At 36.0% G+C, this 16,232-nt stretch overlaps 1 protein-coding gene across 1 annotated transcript; it reads left to right on the plus strand.

Moving 5' to 3' along the window:
* The first annotated feature begins 123 nt into the window (after positions 1–123).
* LOC116176829 lies at positions 124–15,874 on the plus strand. Its single transcript, XM_031495620.1, has 13 exons — positions 124–691; positions 742–956; positions 1,010–1,205; positions 3,707–3,998; positions 4,050–4,225; positions 4,274–4,384; positions 4,428–4,585; positions 4,637–4,925; positions 9,461–9,629; positions 9,721–9,899; positions 9,948–11,777; positions 14,145–15,008; positions 15,063–15,874. Exons 1-13 carry the CDS (start codon positions 239–241, stop codon positions 15,834–15,836), a joined length of 5,706 nt encoding a protein of 1,901 aa, XP_031351480.1. The 5' UTR covers positions 124–238; the 3' UTR covers positions 15,837–15,874.
* The last annotated feature ends 358 nt before the right edge of the window (positions 15,875–16,232 follow it).

The following is a 16,232-nucleotide window of genomic DNA, read 5'->3' on the forward strand; positions in this document are numbered from 1 at the left end:
GGAAAACGTTTGAATGGAGCGGAAACTTTTCGCGCGTTTTATTGTGTATGTTTTAGGGAATTTTTGCGGGGGTTGGCAAGATGAAGTTGAAGTTCCCGCTATTTTTATTTTGGTTAAGTTGTTTTTGTTGGGAACTTAGACGATCGTTCAAAGAGCATTTCCTGAAAAGCCTTTGAAACGAGAAAAAGAAGAGTGTAATTAGTGAAAAGTGGGTAGTTCTGCATAATTGGATGGTACAATGGATAAGGATAACGTAAACAAAATCCGTTTGGCGGTGTCTAGCCTGCAGGAACCATCGTTGGGAGACTCGGAAAAATTGAAGAAGTTTAACGTTATAAGGGAGTGTTTATATTCTTGCAAACTGCAAGGGAGTGTCGATGATAAAATACTGACACGGCAAGTCTTTACTTTGTGTAATTCCGAGCTGGATACCTCCAATTCTGAGCTGCTAGTAAGCGTCTTTACCCTATTGGAGCTGCTCTTTAATTGTAATTCTGAGAACTATGTCGGCAAAGTTGTCCCACATTCGTACCTGGCAGTAGCTTTTGAGTCCAATCACAAATATTCCGGCACAGTAAAAGAGTGCGCGTTAAGTTGCATTCAGACGTGTCTTCATAGGTTAGTAGTCACGAATTGCTACGACTTGACACAATTAGATAGCAGCGTAAACGACATGGAAGTCGGTAGTAAGGTGAGTAACACACTAATTGTCCTTTGATATTCAGTTTTGACTGTTTGTAGATGTTCGATCTTCTGCTATGTGTAATGACTGATGTACCAGCCAACAATTGTTTGCAGTTTTTCTACGATACTCTCATGTCTACCATGTTTGAGACTGAGAACGTGCAACTACGCTCTAAGTTAATAGATTTCGCAATGGAACTATTGCCTCGTTTTTCTATTCAGTTGCTCACTAGTTGTCAGCTGGAAGAGTTTAAGAACAAAGTGAAAAATTGGTACGTCACAATCGATAGGTGATTTTTAGCTTGCCTACGTGATTATTTTTCAGTTACATTAAAAGGATAGGCGTTATAAGAAACCAAAACGATCCCAGTTGGTCCAAACTTGTTAAGTTTCTTTTGAAGTGTTTTGGAAAAGTGATACATTCCTGTGTGGATCTGATGAATAATATACTTAAAATTGTTGAGGGTGCATTTCGCAGTCATAATTTAGATGATCGATATTATGCCTATGAGTGCTGGAAGGTAGGTTTAACCATGGTAGAAAGTCGTATTATTTATACTGTGGCATTAGCTCAGTTAGTTAAAGGTCTGTGCTAACTTTTGGCATGCTTTGTTAATTCACATCAAATACTTTCTTTGAAAAAGTCCCAAGGTAAGTCCAATAGTAGGTACTTACACAAGCTCTAGAAGTACTTACTCATTTTTTTTCTAAAATTGTATGGCCAATTCTGTGTCAACGTTTTCATCCACATTCTGCATAGCAGAACTATAGGTATACATGAATATCACATGCACATTGTCTGTGGAATTTTGTATATCCATAACAATAATGTGGAAAAGTATGTCAAAAATGTCCACTGTATGTGCCAGGGATATACGTTTGGCAGATTTCACATACCTATGTGTTTTAGATGTGTTATGTATATTCTCGTGTATTTTCATGTATATGTATCAGACATGCGTCATGACAAGTGGATATACCATGATAATAAAATTCCTATAATATGCAAAGATATTCAATAGGATATTCCATCGACTTTGTATACATTTAGAATGGATGTCCATAGAGATTCCTCTAATATTCGGGAAGCTTCCTAGCATTAATCTATACATAAATAAATTATTTTACTGTGTGAAGTTTATTAAGTCTCTGTATCTTAGTATATAATGGAAACAATAGGTATTTGTTTTCACAAAGTCTTTACATTTATTGGCAATGAAACACGACTGACGGCTAACAAAGTAAGCATGCTATTTACTATTAACAACAAGTATGTAATAACAATATTTAATAAATCCACAGATAAAGTTAAAAAAACAAATAAAAATCGCAAAGTTAGTAATTTGGTAAATTTTTAATGAAACGCCGTGTATATTTTTGAAAAATTGAATACACATTTTCTTTTTGATTGCAAAAAAATATAATAAGTTGAAATTCGCTTTAGTCAACCGGCATCTCTTCAAAGGATTGAAAATGTGCACAGTGTGATTATACAAGGAACTTTACCAGACGCATCTTTACTATTCATATTCTATTAATTGCACCATTATTTAAATAAAGTATTTAAACAATGATTGCACTTATCGCCACGGACCCAGTTGGCTCCTCTTACAGGTTCTAAATTAGTCATCGGCGCATAGCCCGCTGTATCCTTCTGACATGCTGGTACCAGTATAAGTAAAGTTACTTAGCTATACTTACCTAGGCATATGTTAACTCACAATACTTTCAAATGCTTAAAATGTGCACAGTGTGAATTTCTTTATTGTCTATAACTTTTTATTGAGAGGTCTGATCGAAAAGTACGAATTGTTTTGGATTCTACGCACCAAAATTAATAAGAAAAACTGTTTTCCCGAGAAATTTTGGTGCAGTCGATTTTTGGTAAAAAAGGAAGGTTATACACTGCCTTTTTTTGAAGCCCGAAGAAAAAATTGTCTCAGATCGACCCGGAAAAAAAATGTTCTTATAGAATGTGGCCTGTAGAATCCATAATTTCAAACAGTTCCAAGATTGGACTACTAGTTCAAATTTGAATACTTTAAAGGAGTTGAATACTAAAAAGTATTTACAAAATCGAATACTGCCCAGCTCTGTTAGTTATACAGTTATTACTTCCCATTACTTCTGAGCATATGCCAGAAACATTTAACAGTTCCAAAAAGTTGATATGTTGTTTTCTATTGGAACCTTACCAACGCCCTCCAGTTTTTCCGCATTACAGCATGCATCAGTATAGATGGTAGTTTTGTAGGAATCTACAAGTGCAAATTTGGATAATTTTTAATAGAACACCCTGTATATTTTACAAAAATGGAATACATCTTTACAAAAATATATGAAATGTAGACATTTGCTTCTATTTGCATTTATAGTAGGTATATTATCAAATTGGTTTACCAAATGGCAGTTGCGATAAAAAAATAAATGAGCATCATTATTTATTCTTAATTAATATATAATTTTTACCCTGAAAATAACCTACACCACCTTTACTTTTTAATATTTTTTTTTTCAATAAACAAAATGTAAGCAAAATTTACAAATGTTGAATCTTGCTTCTAATACATTTTCTGTAGTCTTTATAATATTATACACTGTGTCCAAGATAAAGATGTCTACCTTGGGGATCTCCGAAACCATAGAAGATACAACGATTAGAGAAAGATTGCGTAATTAAACAGAAAACCAGAAAATTCCGATTACTTCCGAAGATATACCAGAAAAACCGATATCTGCCGATTCCGTTTTTATTTTTTTCTGGTGTTATTTGAACAGATACAATTAAATAAAAATAATTTACCGTTAAGAAATTTGCAATATGTTCTTTTCTGAGAAATCATCATCAAGTTTTATATAGCCCCGTATAAAAAGTACAGACTGTATTGAGTAAGTAACAGACAGGCGGACAGTGTTCACAATAGCAGCTTTTCCCTTTCTGAAAATGCCCGAAAATCAGACCTAGCTGTTAGTTTTAATGTAATTGTTGGCTGGTCCATTGGTATTAAACAAATTCTTTTAGGAATTAATCGACAACTACAGCCTGGACATGGATCGTCTACGCGCTCCCAAGCAGATGAACTTGCTAATTACCCCTTTGAAGTCAAATGTGTCCACTTCAAATCCTCGAATATCGCATAAACGCCTCGAAATTTGGGCGCATCTACTTGGCACATTACAACAAGGTGCGCTTCCGTATTTAAAAACGTTCTTTTCTGCTTGTTACTCTGAGGACAAAAAGTCGTGCAGCGAAAAATCACAGCAAGAGCCAAAATTTCATGAAGACGCAACGCTTGTGCTTTTAGAAGTTATTGGTGAGTCCCAACGAAATGCTGGTCTCAAATCTGTCTCACTGTTCCAATTAGGTCACTATGGTCACACTGAGGAAAGCGGATGCTATAATTATGAGAAGATTCTTAAGCTAAACGAGCCATTGGTTAAAGCTGAAAACTTTAAGGAATTTGAAAGTTTGATATTATCTGCTCTGCGCCAGTGCTCTCCCGTGAACTCACAATGGATGCCTACTTCTGACCTATTTCAGGTAATTTTTAGAACATCCACAGTTTCCTATGTAAAACTAAATTTTCAGGTCCAAAAATGTATGTGGGGCTCTTTCTTTAATTTACTTCGGGGTTGCGAGGCAGCACAACAAAAGCAAACGATACAGATTATAGTTGCAGATTTGATATTCCACATTAAGGTACTTTCCCTAGTGATTTTTCGTTTCACAATTTTTTCATTAGCTTATCCATGCGACCAACAAGTATTTACTTTACGCCGTAAAACCAATCTTGGAAGTGCTAGCCGAGGGAAAATTTTTTGATGTTAACTTTTTTAACGATTTAATCTTCTTGCCACTATTCAAGTTGCTCTTGAAGTACAGTGAAGAACTATTTTTACTGTAAGTGCGAAAGTGTTGCCGTAATTTATTATTAATGTCTACTGTTTACAGTGATCGACCGCTTATCACTGATCTGTGTAATTATAGTAAAGATGGTAAGCCGCAAGATGTGTGGTTTATGGAAATGTACAAAATACTAACGAAAGGCGAAGCTACCAGTGTGTTTCTCAATTCTTTAATATTATGGTTGGAATGCGTAGACAACGTACTTTCTTTGTGCCATAACGGTGGGGAGAAAAATAGCAAGATGCTACAAAATAAAATTGTAGAGTTTATGATGTGGCCTATTGCAGATCTTCAAGAGATTCGTTATTATAGTCATCAACCTAACATTTATAATGTAAGTATACTGGTAATTAAATCGTTACATTGTTCTTTGTGAGCTGAATTATTTCAGTATTTATTTTATACTTTGCCAGTGTTGTTGAGTTGACAGGGTTTCAGCTGAGGCGCGAGGTTGCTTTTCCAACCTCACCTACTATCTATCAAAGCTCCCATCTCCGAACCGGAGACCCTTTTGAGCATAGCCGGCCCCTATTTCTCTAGACAAAGTCATATAGCCTGCAAATACATGCTGAGTTCTAGATGATAGCGTTGGGCAAAAAAATCGATTAATCGATTATAATCAAACGATAATCGATAATCGGGTTTGATTATTCTATTAAATTAATCGATTATTTGATTAATCGATTAGTTGATTAATCGATTATTTGATTAATCGGTTATTTGATTAATCGATTGTTCGATTAATCAATTATTAAGTAAATTTTAATTGATTATTATTAGCTGGATCATCAGTTTACCCAAAAAGGAGCACTCACAGCTCACAAGTATTATTTTATTTTATAGCGGATGTTAAAACGTTACTTTAAGCAGCTAAAATGAATTAAGATTGTATCATCAAAACTAAAGCACACCTCATCGGAGAGTAAGCTGCCTAATCATTTATTTTTATTTATTTATTTTTATTTTTGACCTTCATGGGCAGGGTTTCAGCCAAGGCTGTTCTACCAACCAACCCACTATGCATTTGCAAATATCCATGCCCGAACCCGGTTTCGAACCAGGGACACTTTGTTGTTGATTAATCGATCTGCCTAGTAATGAACGATTTGATGAAAAGAGTAATGGAATTATTTTTTATTTTTATTATTAAATAATTAACGTATTAATGCATACAAACAGATATTTATCACTCCTTGTATGTGACAATCGACTTTTGATTAAACGATTAGGTGATTAATCGATTATTTGATTAATCGATTATTTGATTAATCGATTATTTGATTAATCGATTAATCAGTGTAATCGATTATTTTTCATAATCGATTATCGATTATTCAAACCCGTAGTCGCCCAGCCCTACTAGATGATAGGAAAGGTTTAGTTTGGCGCACCTTGTGGTTAGGCCAACCTTCCCAGACTCTGAGAAAAATTGTGAAGTTTTGTCTTCCGTAGTCATCATTATCTCAGGGGAACAGGTTTCATTTAGACCTTTTGTCTGGGTAGGTTTCGTTCACATGTGTTCTTCATGTTTTTGAGTATCTTTTCAATTTTTTTAAATATTTGCTGTTATGTTTAATTTGGAAAACAGTGACGAAGCAACTCCGATAATAACATTTACATTAATACAACAGGAACATTTAAATAAATATAAATTTAACACTCTTATCTAGGTTGTAATTTGGGCTTGACTAAACCATAGAGTAAATAATATAAAGAGGTTCCATGCTGTATAAATTTGTGACAGTGAGAGACTATCCCTGAACATAGATGGCGAAAAGCAAATGCAGACGCTCCCTCTGAATTCAAGAATAGTGTACCTACTAAATTATTACTAACACTGCTTGTTACTGTTGTTATGTCAGCTCGCTGTGCGTTAATAAGTGGAGAAAGGAGTGGGCGACACGCAACCATGAAATGTATACTTTTATTTATCAGCAGCATTTTGCTACTCACATAACACCATTCTTTCTTTGCTTTTTTATAAATTTTTGTACTTTAGCTATAGATAGCAGTCTGCGCTTTTGCGTTTCACTCTTAGATATAGTTATCTCTCTCTCTCTCATTACCGGGTCTTTAATAACAACTGTTCTTGTCACTGTAATTAATATAGATTGTTGAAGGGTTGAGTGGTAGAGCAGACTGAGTTATCTTGGTAGCTCCAGTCTGGTACAGTCGATTTTTGGTAAAAAAGGAAGGTTGTACACTGCCTTTTTTTGAGGCCCTCAAAAAAAATTGTCTCAGATCGACCCGGAAAAAAAATTTTCTTATAGAATGTGGCCTGTAGAATCCATAATTTCAACAGTTCCAAGATTGGGCTACTAGTTCAAAAGTTACAGCCCTTTGAATTTTCTTTCGAAATTGGTTTCTAGTCTATAACTTTTGATTGAGAAGTCTGATCGAAAAACTACGAATTGTTTTGGATTCTATACCTCAAAATTAATAAGAAAAAGTGTTTTCCCGAGAAATTTTGGTGCAGTCGATTTTTGGAAAAAAGGAAGGTTGTACACTGCCTTTTTTTGCCCCGAAAAAAAAATTGTCTCAGATCGACCTGGAACAAAATTTTTCTTATAGAACGTGGCCTGTAGAATCCATAATTTCAAACAGTTCCAAGATTGGGATACTAGTTCAAAAGTTACAGCCCTTTGAATTTTTTTTCGAAATTGGTTTCTAGTCTATAACTTTTGATTGAGAAGTCTGATCGAAAAAATCCGAATTGTTTTGGATTCTACGCTCCAAAATTAATACTCGAGAAATTTTGGTGCAGTCAATTTTTGGCAAAAAAAGGAAGGTTTTATAACACTGCCTTTTTTGGAGGCCCTCAAAAAAAATTGTCTCAGATCGACCCGGAAAAAATTTTTTCCTATAGAATGTGACCTGTAGAATCCATAATTTCAAACAGTTCCAAGATTGGGCTGCTAGTTCAAAAGTTACAGCCCTTTGAATTTTCTTTCGAAATTGGTTTCTTTTCTAGTCTATAACTTTTGATTGAGAAGTCTGATCGAAAAAGTACGAATTGTTTTGGATTCTACGCACCAAAATTAATAAGAAAAAGTGTGTTCCCGAGAAATTTTGGTGCAGTCGATTTTTGGAAAAAAGGAATGTTATACACTGCCTTTTTTTTGCCCCAAAAAAAAATATCATCGTATATAATATACATCTTTATATACAATGGTGTACAATGGTAGTATGGATGGAATTGATCTTTTCTCTCACAAATACACTATACTTACAGCACTCCCACATTAGTGAATTGCGCAAAAGGACCCTGTTTGCGTAAATTCCAAACAAAATTGCTAAAGCAGTGTTAAAACGGTCTACGTGTACCGCTAATCCAACAAAAACGTTAGAAATTATACGCATAATCAGTTATATTTTCTCACTGTACCTATTTAATTTTCATTGCTAGCTAAATTCAAATAAAGTTTGTAATTGGGTAATTGGGTAAGGCGTTAAAATGATAAGATAAATAGGTCTATGGCCTGAAAGAATTAAAAGACTCCTTGCATCGGAAGCATAATATCACATTCCGGTGATTAAATATAATGCTGACAGTATCATGGTCTGTGTCTGGTGCAAAGTAATGAAGTAATTCAAATCTCAACTTTGTTGTCAGTATATTTAAATAGGTAATACAGGTTACATGCTGCTGTTTGGTAATACAGCGATACAACAGCTTTGAAGAACAGTCACAAGATAGCAACACTTCCTTACAAGATTTTCTACTGCAACAATATCCTATCCCATGACACCTCTTTATATTATTTACTCTATGACTAAACCCAAAACATCAATCAAATAAACCGAAAAAAAATGGCACCCAGGGCCAGATAAAGCACACCACGCAATAAACGATGGATTAAAAATAAAAATAAGTTTTAATTACCTTAAGTTAAATAATCTTATCATCCTGACATAATTGCGCTTTTCAACAAACAGATGCGCTAACACATAACACAACAACCAAGCTGATGATGCTTCTAAACTTCACTTCTTTGACTTAACTTGCACATGAATCTAGATGGCGCTGACTTCGTTCTAATTACAATTATAGTATGAGCGCTTTGGTGGTGGAAAAAGTCCTTTTAACTGATAACTTGAGGACCTTAAAGAAAGGCTTCTCTTTAGTGACAAACGCTCGATATCCATAGCACTCTTGCACGTTTCCTCTTACCTCGACTTAACGTTCATTTTTATTACGACGTAAAGAAAATTCTTGAAATACTCTAGCTTTCGTTCTTCTACACAACTTTACAATTAAACACGACAGACTGTCTTTTCAAATACGCCCAAATACAGAGTGGCCCAACGAGAAGTATACAGAGGGCTTTTAGGGTATTAAATTTAGAAATTTCGAAAAATCCTTGAACACATCAATTTTTTTTCAAGGGGGACAACTTTTGGAATACAATCACGAACCCAAGTCTTCACCCCTCTATGTAGGGAGCTTAACCCCTAAAATTTTAAATGGAATCCTATGGCAAATGGCACATTATTTGAAAGACAATTTAATTGTGATTACTAATCTGCTTTGCTTTTTAATTCTATTGATTCGTTTCTTAATGCAGCATAAACATTTATTTACATCTGAAATTAAATTGATTAAATAGGCTTAGCTTGGAGCACTGTTAACGTGAACTCAAGGCTAATTTTTTTTAGTTTAGGCTTTTTTGTAGTCTTTTGGGGCTTTGATAATGTTGAGAATGTTACAATCGACTGTTATTAGGCGTAGCCGTTTTTTTTTACTTTGCCGCCGACGATGTCCATTTCTGAATTTTCGTGGCTACCTCCTGTAGTTATAATCGACACTCCAGTGTAGTACTGATTTCATACCCTTAGTTGAAGCACTTTCGAACAATTTATTTGTTTCAGGAAATTATATGTAAGTGGACAACTTTATTTCGACAGTTGGCTAATAACAGTGAGATGGAAGCGATAATGGTTATTAATCAATTGGAGTCTATAATTGGACCGAAAACATACGGGACTATATCTTTGCTGTATAATTCGTTTAAGGACTTAGGAAAAAGTGATAAGATAGGTATGTCTCCGGTACTTCACACAAAATCTTCCTTCTTGTTTCCTGATACCTGATAGTATTTGATCAATTGCTAATTGGTATCAATTTGCAGATGATGCTCTATTGAAATTAACATTTACTATGTTGAACAACTCCAAATTAACTTCCTGTGAATTAGAACAATTGGTACCAGTTCTACTAACCATTTACAAGAGGTCTATTGAAAAACACGATTCTGTCAAGTTTGTAACAGTATTGGAATGTTTCACTTTGATACTTCCCAATTCTAAAGTAGGTATTGAAAATACACCCGTTCGTAAGCTGATTATAATTTTATAGAAATATGACCTTTTGGTACCCTTTGAGAAGCTTCTGGAATCCATTCCAGAATCGCTGAAGCAATCGATACCCCAATCACTAATTCGCACACTTTCGGACTTAGTAGGCGGCGACGATAAAAAGTTTTCATTTAAAGCAGATCGCATATTGAAAAAGATCCACAGTTTGGAAAAGAAATTTCTGAAACCGAATATTTTATCGCGCAGTACGAAGATGGTGGCGATGTCAAAAAGAGAAACGCCAACCTCTGAGGATGCAACGATTTTGCGTTTGTTTGGTCAGCCTGTGGTATCTCCCAGTGGGACTATTAGAGGCAGTCAACTCAATAACAATCCTATTAAATCAAAAAGAATTAAAAAGCCCGAAATACCCAAACCGTCTAGTATCTTTGACGACGACGCTACTTATGTACCCATTGATTCCGATTACAAATTTGATCGTAGCAAGTTAAACGACCATCAGCTGGAGATGTTGAAGAAGGATAGGTCTGATATACCGGCGTTGTACCAGGATTTATCGCAGAGCCAATCAAACTCGGTTTGTGCTTTGGTCGATGTTCAGAAGCCGAATCCAGTTTTAGATGGCCAGTCTTCGGATTTGTTTCAGTCCGAAAATCAGAATGTTGGCCAAAGTGGTACCAAAGACGATGAGAAAGAGGGAGATCCACCGCCAAATCATGTAGAAAATGAAACCCAGGTACAAATGGAGCCTGTGGTGGCGAGTGAAAATGATACAGGCACTACTGTACAGATCAGCCTTAAAAAGTTGGGCCCTGTTGAAAGATTGCTTAAAACTCTGAAGGTGGATGTGGTCGGTGGCGAATTATTCACCAAAGTAGATGTCACAAGTAAACGGTCCACTCGACGTCATTCGGAAAATCCTCACTCAGACAGTGGATCTAAAACGCCAAAGAAAGCCAAACCAAAAAAGGTTCAACTTGAAACAACTGAGCAGTGCAGTACTCCGACTTCAGCTCCTAAACAGTATGTTAATGCACGAAAATTATTGGAGAGCATCACAGAACCAACGTCTAAAACTGTGGATACTGCTCAAAATAGTGAGGACGTGATTGAGTCTTCCCAGGAGTTATCAGTTGAACCATTACAGCATCAAGATGACGAAACTAAAGCCATTGAAGAATTGCATAAACTTCCCGATGAAAAAATATCTGCTGTAATTGATTTGACAGTAAACAACGATGATTTCGATTTGGAAGAAATGGAAATCGAAGCGGGTGTAGAAACGCCGAGCAAATTGGTAAACATAGAATCATCTCCGGTGCATCTTGAAACACCAACGAGAAATGCCGAGTTAATCGAAGTGACTGAAGATTTATCACCGATCGCAGTCGAAAAAGCACCGGGGGAAATCCTCGAATCAGAAATAAAATCCGAACCTACCGCCGAAAACGGAATTGTCCGACAAGAGGTGGAAATCCCACCGAAACCCGAAGATCCGAAGATTGCGTTTGTTGAAAAATCCAGTAGCAGCACGCGCGCGGAACGATTGCTCCAGTTAGCCTCCGGAAATTCGTCTCCCGCCACTAGTAAACTAGCAAAGTCGCCCGCCAAACACGCGAGGAGGCGGGCTTTCGTGTCGGCGGAAACTCGAAGGATGATGAAAACAATGCAAAAGTGTCAGAAGGAGTTGCAGTTTCATCGACAAATCGATGGCGTACCTATCCCGAATGTGGAATACGAAAAGGAAGTGATGGACAACCTTTTGCATTTTGCCAGAGAAATTCCACCTCCCGGCGCGTCTCCCAGTTGTACCATTTTGAAGAGGAAAGCTTCTGTCATTGATGAGGAAGGATCATCCCCTCCACGAAAGGTAAATATAATACAACATGTTCACAGTCGCTCATTTAACAAGGTTGTGCTACCACATCCCCTAACAGTGCAGCATTAAAATCTTACACTTCACCATTGCGCCCCATCCCTGTTACGGTTATGGCAAGTTCAAATCGACCGCTAAAGGGCGTAAAATGTAAGTAGTTGCGTGTTATCAGATAATCTGAATTAAAAAAACTTTTGATTGAGAAGTCTGATCGAAAAAGTACGAATTGATTTGGATTCTACGCACCCAAATTAATAAGAAAAAGTGTTTTCCCGAGAAATTTTGGTGTAGTCCATTTTTGGTAAAAAAGGAAGGTTATACACTGCCTTTTTTTGAGCCCCGAAAAAAAAATTGTCTCAGATCGACCCGGAAAAAAATTTTCTTATAGAATATGGCCTGTAGAATCCATAATTTCAAACAGTTCCAAGATTGGGCTACTAGTTCAAAAGTTACAGCCCTTTGAATTTTTTTTCGAATTTGGTTTCTAGTCTATAACTTTTGATTGAGAAGTCTGATCGAAAAAGTACGAATTGATTTGGATTCTACGCACCCAAATTAATAAGAAAAAGTGTTTCCCCGAGAAATTTTGGTGTAGTCGATTTTTGGTAAAAAAGGAAGGTTATACACTGCCTTTTTTGAGCCCCGAAAAAAAAATTGTCTCAGATCGACCCGGAAAAAAAATTTTCTTATAGAATGTGGCCTGTAGAATCCATAATTTCAACAGTTCCAAGATTGGGCTACTAGTTCAAAAGTTACAGCCCTTTGAATTTTTTTCCAAATTGGTTTCTAGTCTATAACTTTTGATTGAGAAGTCTGATCGAAAAAGTACGAATTGATTTGGATTCTACGCACCCAAATTAATAAGAAAAAGTGTTTTCCCGAGAAATTTTGTTCTAGTCGATTTTTGAGCCCCGAAAAAAAATTCTGATCGACCCGGAAAAAAAATTTTCTTATAGAATGTGGCCTGTAGAATCCATAATTTCAAACAGTTCTAAGATTGGGCTACTAGTTCAAAAGTTACAGCCCTTTGAATTTTCTTTCGAAATTGGTTTCTAGTCTAGCTCGTCAAAACCTGGTGTGATAGTGCTGTTTTTGTTGCCGCTTTCTATTGTCCAAGAGGCATCAGCTGGTCACGTAAAATTTTACCCCGGATAACTGAGACTGTTTTTATTTGAAAGGCGCATCTCCAACTCTAAAATGCCTCTTCGCGTAAATTTTATCACTCGTAAGTTAAACTCGTTGGTAACTAGTACTTTGCGACTTCGTTTAAATGTTTCCCAACGACGTAATCGACGTGCTAATTCGTTGAAAGTCACTCCTCGTCTGCCGAAAGCCCCCTTACAATCTGGTCTCTCTCGCGTTGATCTTAAAAACAGCTTACGTTCTTATGGAAATGCACGCGTTATCGCTCTTATTTGAGACATACTTTTGTTCGCGTTCGCTATGAAGCGGTATATCTGTAAATTAAAAGTTGAACAAAAATTCAAACTTCTGAAATTCTAAACTGACCACCCATTACACATTCCTAATCCTGTGAAAAGACCGACTGATTGATTCATTCAAACTACTTTATATATCATACTTAAAATTCTAGGACAAAGAACAGTAATTATCCATCTGAAGGGGAAGCTTTCCTTGTGCATCTTAAATTGTACTACTTATCTTTGAATATTTTATCACCAGTACTTTGAATACAAACGACTGTTGTTCTAGTGCAATTTTTGGTGTACTGTTTTTATGTTCAAGGCTGTATATGGGAGGCATTTCCGGGGCAACGAGTAAATATATACGCATTTCCGTCCAATAAATTTAGTAAAAGTTAAATGCATTCGTATTCTTTCCCCTTTAACTTCATCATTAAATGTAAGAGAAAGAGAGCGACCTTTAAATAACCTTCTAATCGCAGGATTATTTTTATGGTAACCTCCTTCATTTTGTTTTGTAGCATTGGCTAGAGGTTATCCTACACCAAAGAGTTTTGTTATGATTTATTTATTTGCCTTTATTTTTGAGTGGGCGGGGTTTCAGCCAAGGCTGCTCTACCAACCCAACCCACTATACATTTACAAATATCCATGCCGAACCCGGATTCGAACCAGGGACCCTTAGTACCACAGTCCAGCTTCAACTGAACTGCGCCACACATTGTCATACCTTTCATTATACTAGACTATAAAGATCGACTGGAAGGGAATAATAATAATAATAATCTCTTGTTAGCACTGTTGCTGGATCACCTTTTGGCTTTTGCTGAATTTTTGCGCATCTTAGTGATCCATTTGTGTATCACAGTGGTACTAATGGCTCCCCCTGCATGTTGCGGACACGTAAAGTGTTTAATTGTTGTTTTTTATTCAACAGAAACGTGTGAATTACTCAGACCCTGAGGTGACAAGTAAGAAATTTTACATCCCCGACATAAATGAGCATGGCCGAGAGATTATTATAATTAATAAGGTTAAAACGGCAAACAGTTGCGTGGACAGTGTCGAAATTGGGGAAAATGAATCCACACACACGGATATTGACACAATGGTTAATGAAATTATTGTGAGCCACGACAATAACGTATGTGAACTTGTTGATGTCGATGTCCAAACGGAAAATTTACCAGATACCGAAACACAAGGATCAATCCAGATTGCAGATGTCGCCTTGTTAGACAGAGATAACGCCGTATTTCCTCAGCTTGTTGAATGTGGGGCAAGCGTTGAGGAGGTTTCAGCTTCTTTGAGTGATCCCCTATTTGTCACAGCACTTCTAGAAGAACTGCGTAGAAAAAATGTCTTTACCATAGGAGATTTAGCCAAACTGACTGAATTAGAAGTAAATCGTTTACCAATTAAGCCTCCGAAAATTACCAATTTACGAACTACTCTATCCAACTATCAAATGACAGTTTCCGAAAAAGCAACTAAAAAAGTTTGTACAGAATGGCACGAAAATAATAACAAAATCTTTACACCGCCAAAACAAAAAAGACGAGTACCACTTATACCAGTTATCGAAAGAAATGGGCCAAGTCAACAATTTCAGGCACCACTTTCGGATCACAATGCGTTATTTAAACCTCCCCCTAGTCCCAAACAGGAAAGCATTACAGTAATTCCTCATAAATCGGATGATACTATTGTAAAACCTTCTCAAGACATTGTTACGAGTCAGCATCCCGGAGAAGTCGTTATGAAAGCTATTAATCTCATAAAGCAGGGAGCAGTGAAAGAGGTGCATTTTAAATTATTTTTTATTGCCACGTTAAACTACAATAATTTGTTTCAGGTTGATAGAGATTTATGTCGAGCTGTAATGGGCCTGGTTGAACCATGCAGATTAATTGAAATTTTACAAGAGAATGACACATTTAAGTTGACAGCTTTTATAAAAGAAGCAGATTGGTCGGAAGTGCTAGACAAGATTGTGAAAGAGGGGGGTTTGCAGAAATTTTTCTCAGTGTTAAATAAGGTTCCCAACATATCACCAAAGACAGTATTAAGCACGTGCATTGAACACTCCCTGCAAATGTATGATTTGACAATTCCACATTTAGGTTTAGAAAGTATAATTAATGATATGCACAAAATGTGTATTAGATCAAACGTTCCTGTAGAGAGTTTTTTTAAGTATGTATTTTGTAAGTTTACGCCCTCCATCGACGATTTAATACCGAGTTTTCCGCATATAAACGTGGTGCAGTTTGGTAACAGTACGATAACGCGAAAAAAAATGAAAGAAAAAGAATTAACGACGTTTATAGAGAGAATCTTGATCAGCGTCGAAAGTAAAGAAATTTGCACGGATATTTCCAGAAATGTGATATTGCCATTGCTTAACGAAAACGATCTGACAGATTGCGTTATTGCTACTGCCTCGTCGGACAGTATATTGAAAATTTGCGGAAACTTGGTGAAGCATTTACCAAAAGCGAAACCGATGGAGGACGAATACGAAACGCTAGCTTTGTGTATTTTTGATAAGATTCCAACGGCGGATCTATTGCGTTATGTTGCAAAACATTTAAATAAGGCTGCAGATACTATGGACAGTGCTAGATAATTGTCTATTTCAGTATGTATGTGAAATAAATCTTAAAACTTCCAATATTATATTTATTATTGCTTAAAATGTAAAGAAAAGGTGCTTTATATGCGATTATAGTTGGCTGAGGTGGGCAAAAAAGGTATTAATTAATAATAACTACAATTTTCATTCCATTGCCTTTCAAAACGACTAATTAGCAAATAAAAAGGATATGTAACATACTTAGTTCCTTAAAGCCTTTTTGTTTATACATGTAATGTGATTCTATTGTAACAACAAACACCTATTATTTAACATATGTAAAAAAGTAATATTTATACCTAGATAATAATGCCAAATTCCATATGTCATGGTTTTTTTGGTATAAGTTGTAAAATTGTAGAATACTATTTTTGTGTACTTTAGTATTTG

This window comes from Photinus pyralis, unplaced genomic scaffold (assembly GCF_008802855.1).
Source record: "Photinus pyralis isolate 1611_PpyrPB1 unplaced genomic scaffold, Ppyr1.3 Ppyr1.4_LG7, whole genome shotgun sequence".
NCBI classification, from domain to species: Eukaryota; Metazoa; Arthropoda; class Insecta; order Coleoptera; family Lampyridae; genus Photinus; species Photinus pyralis.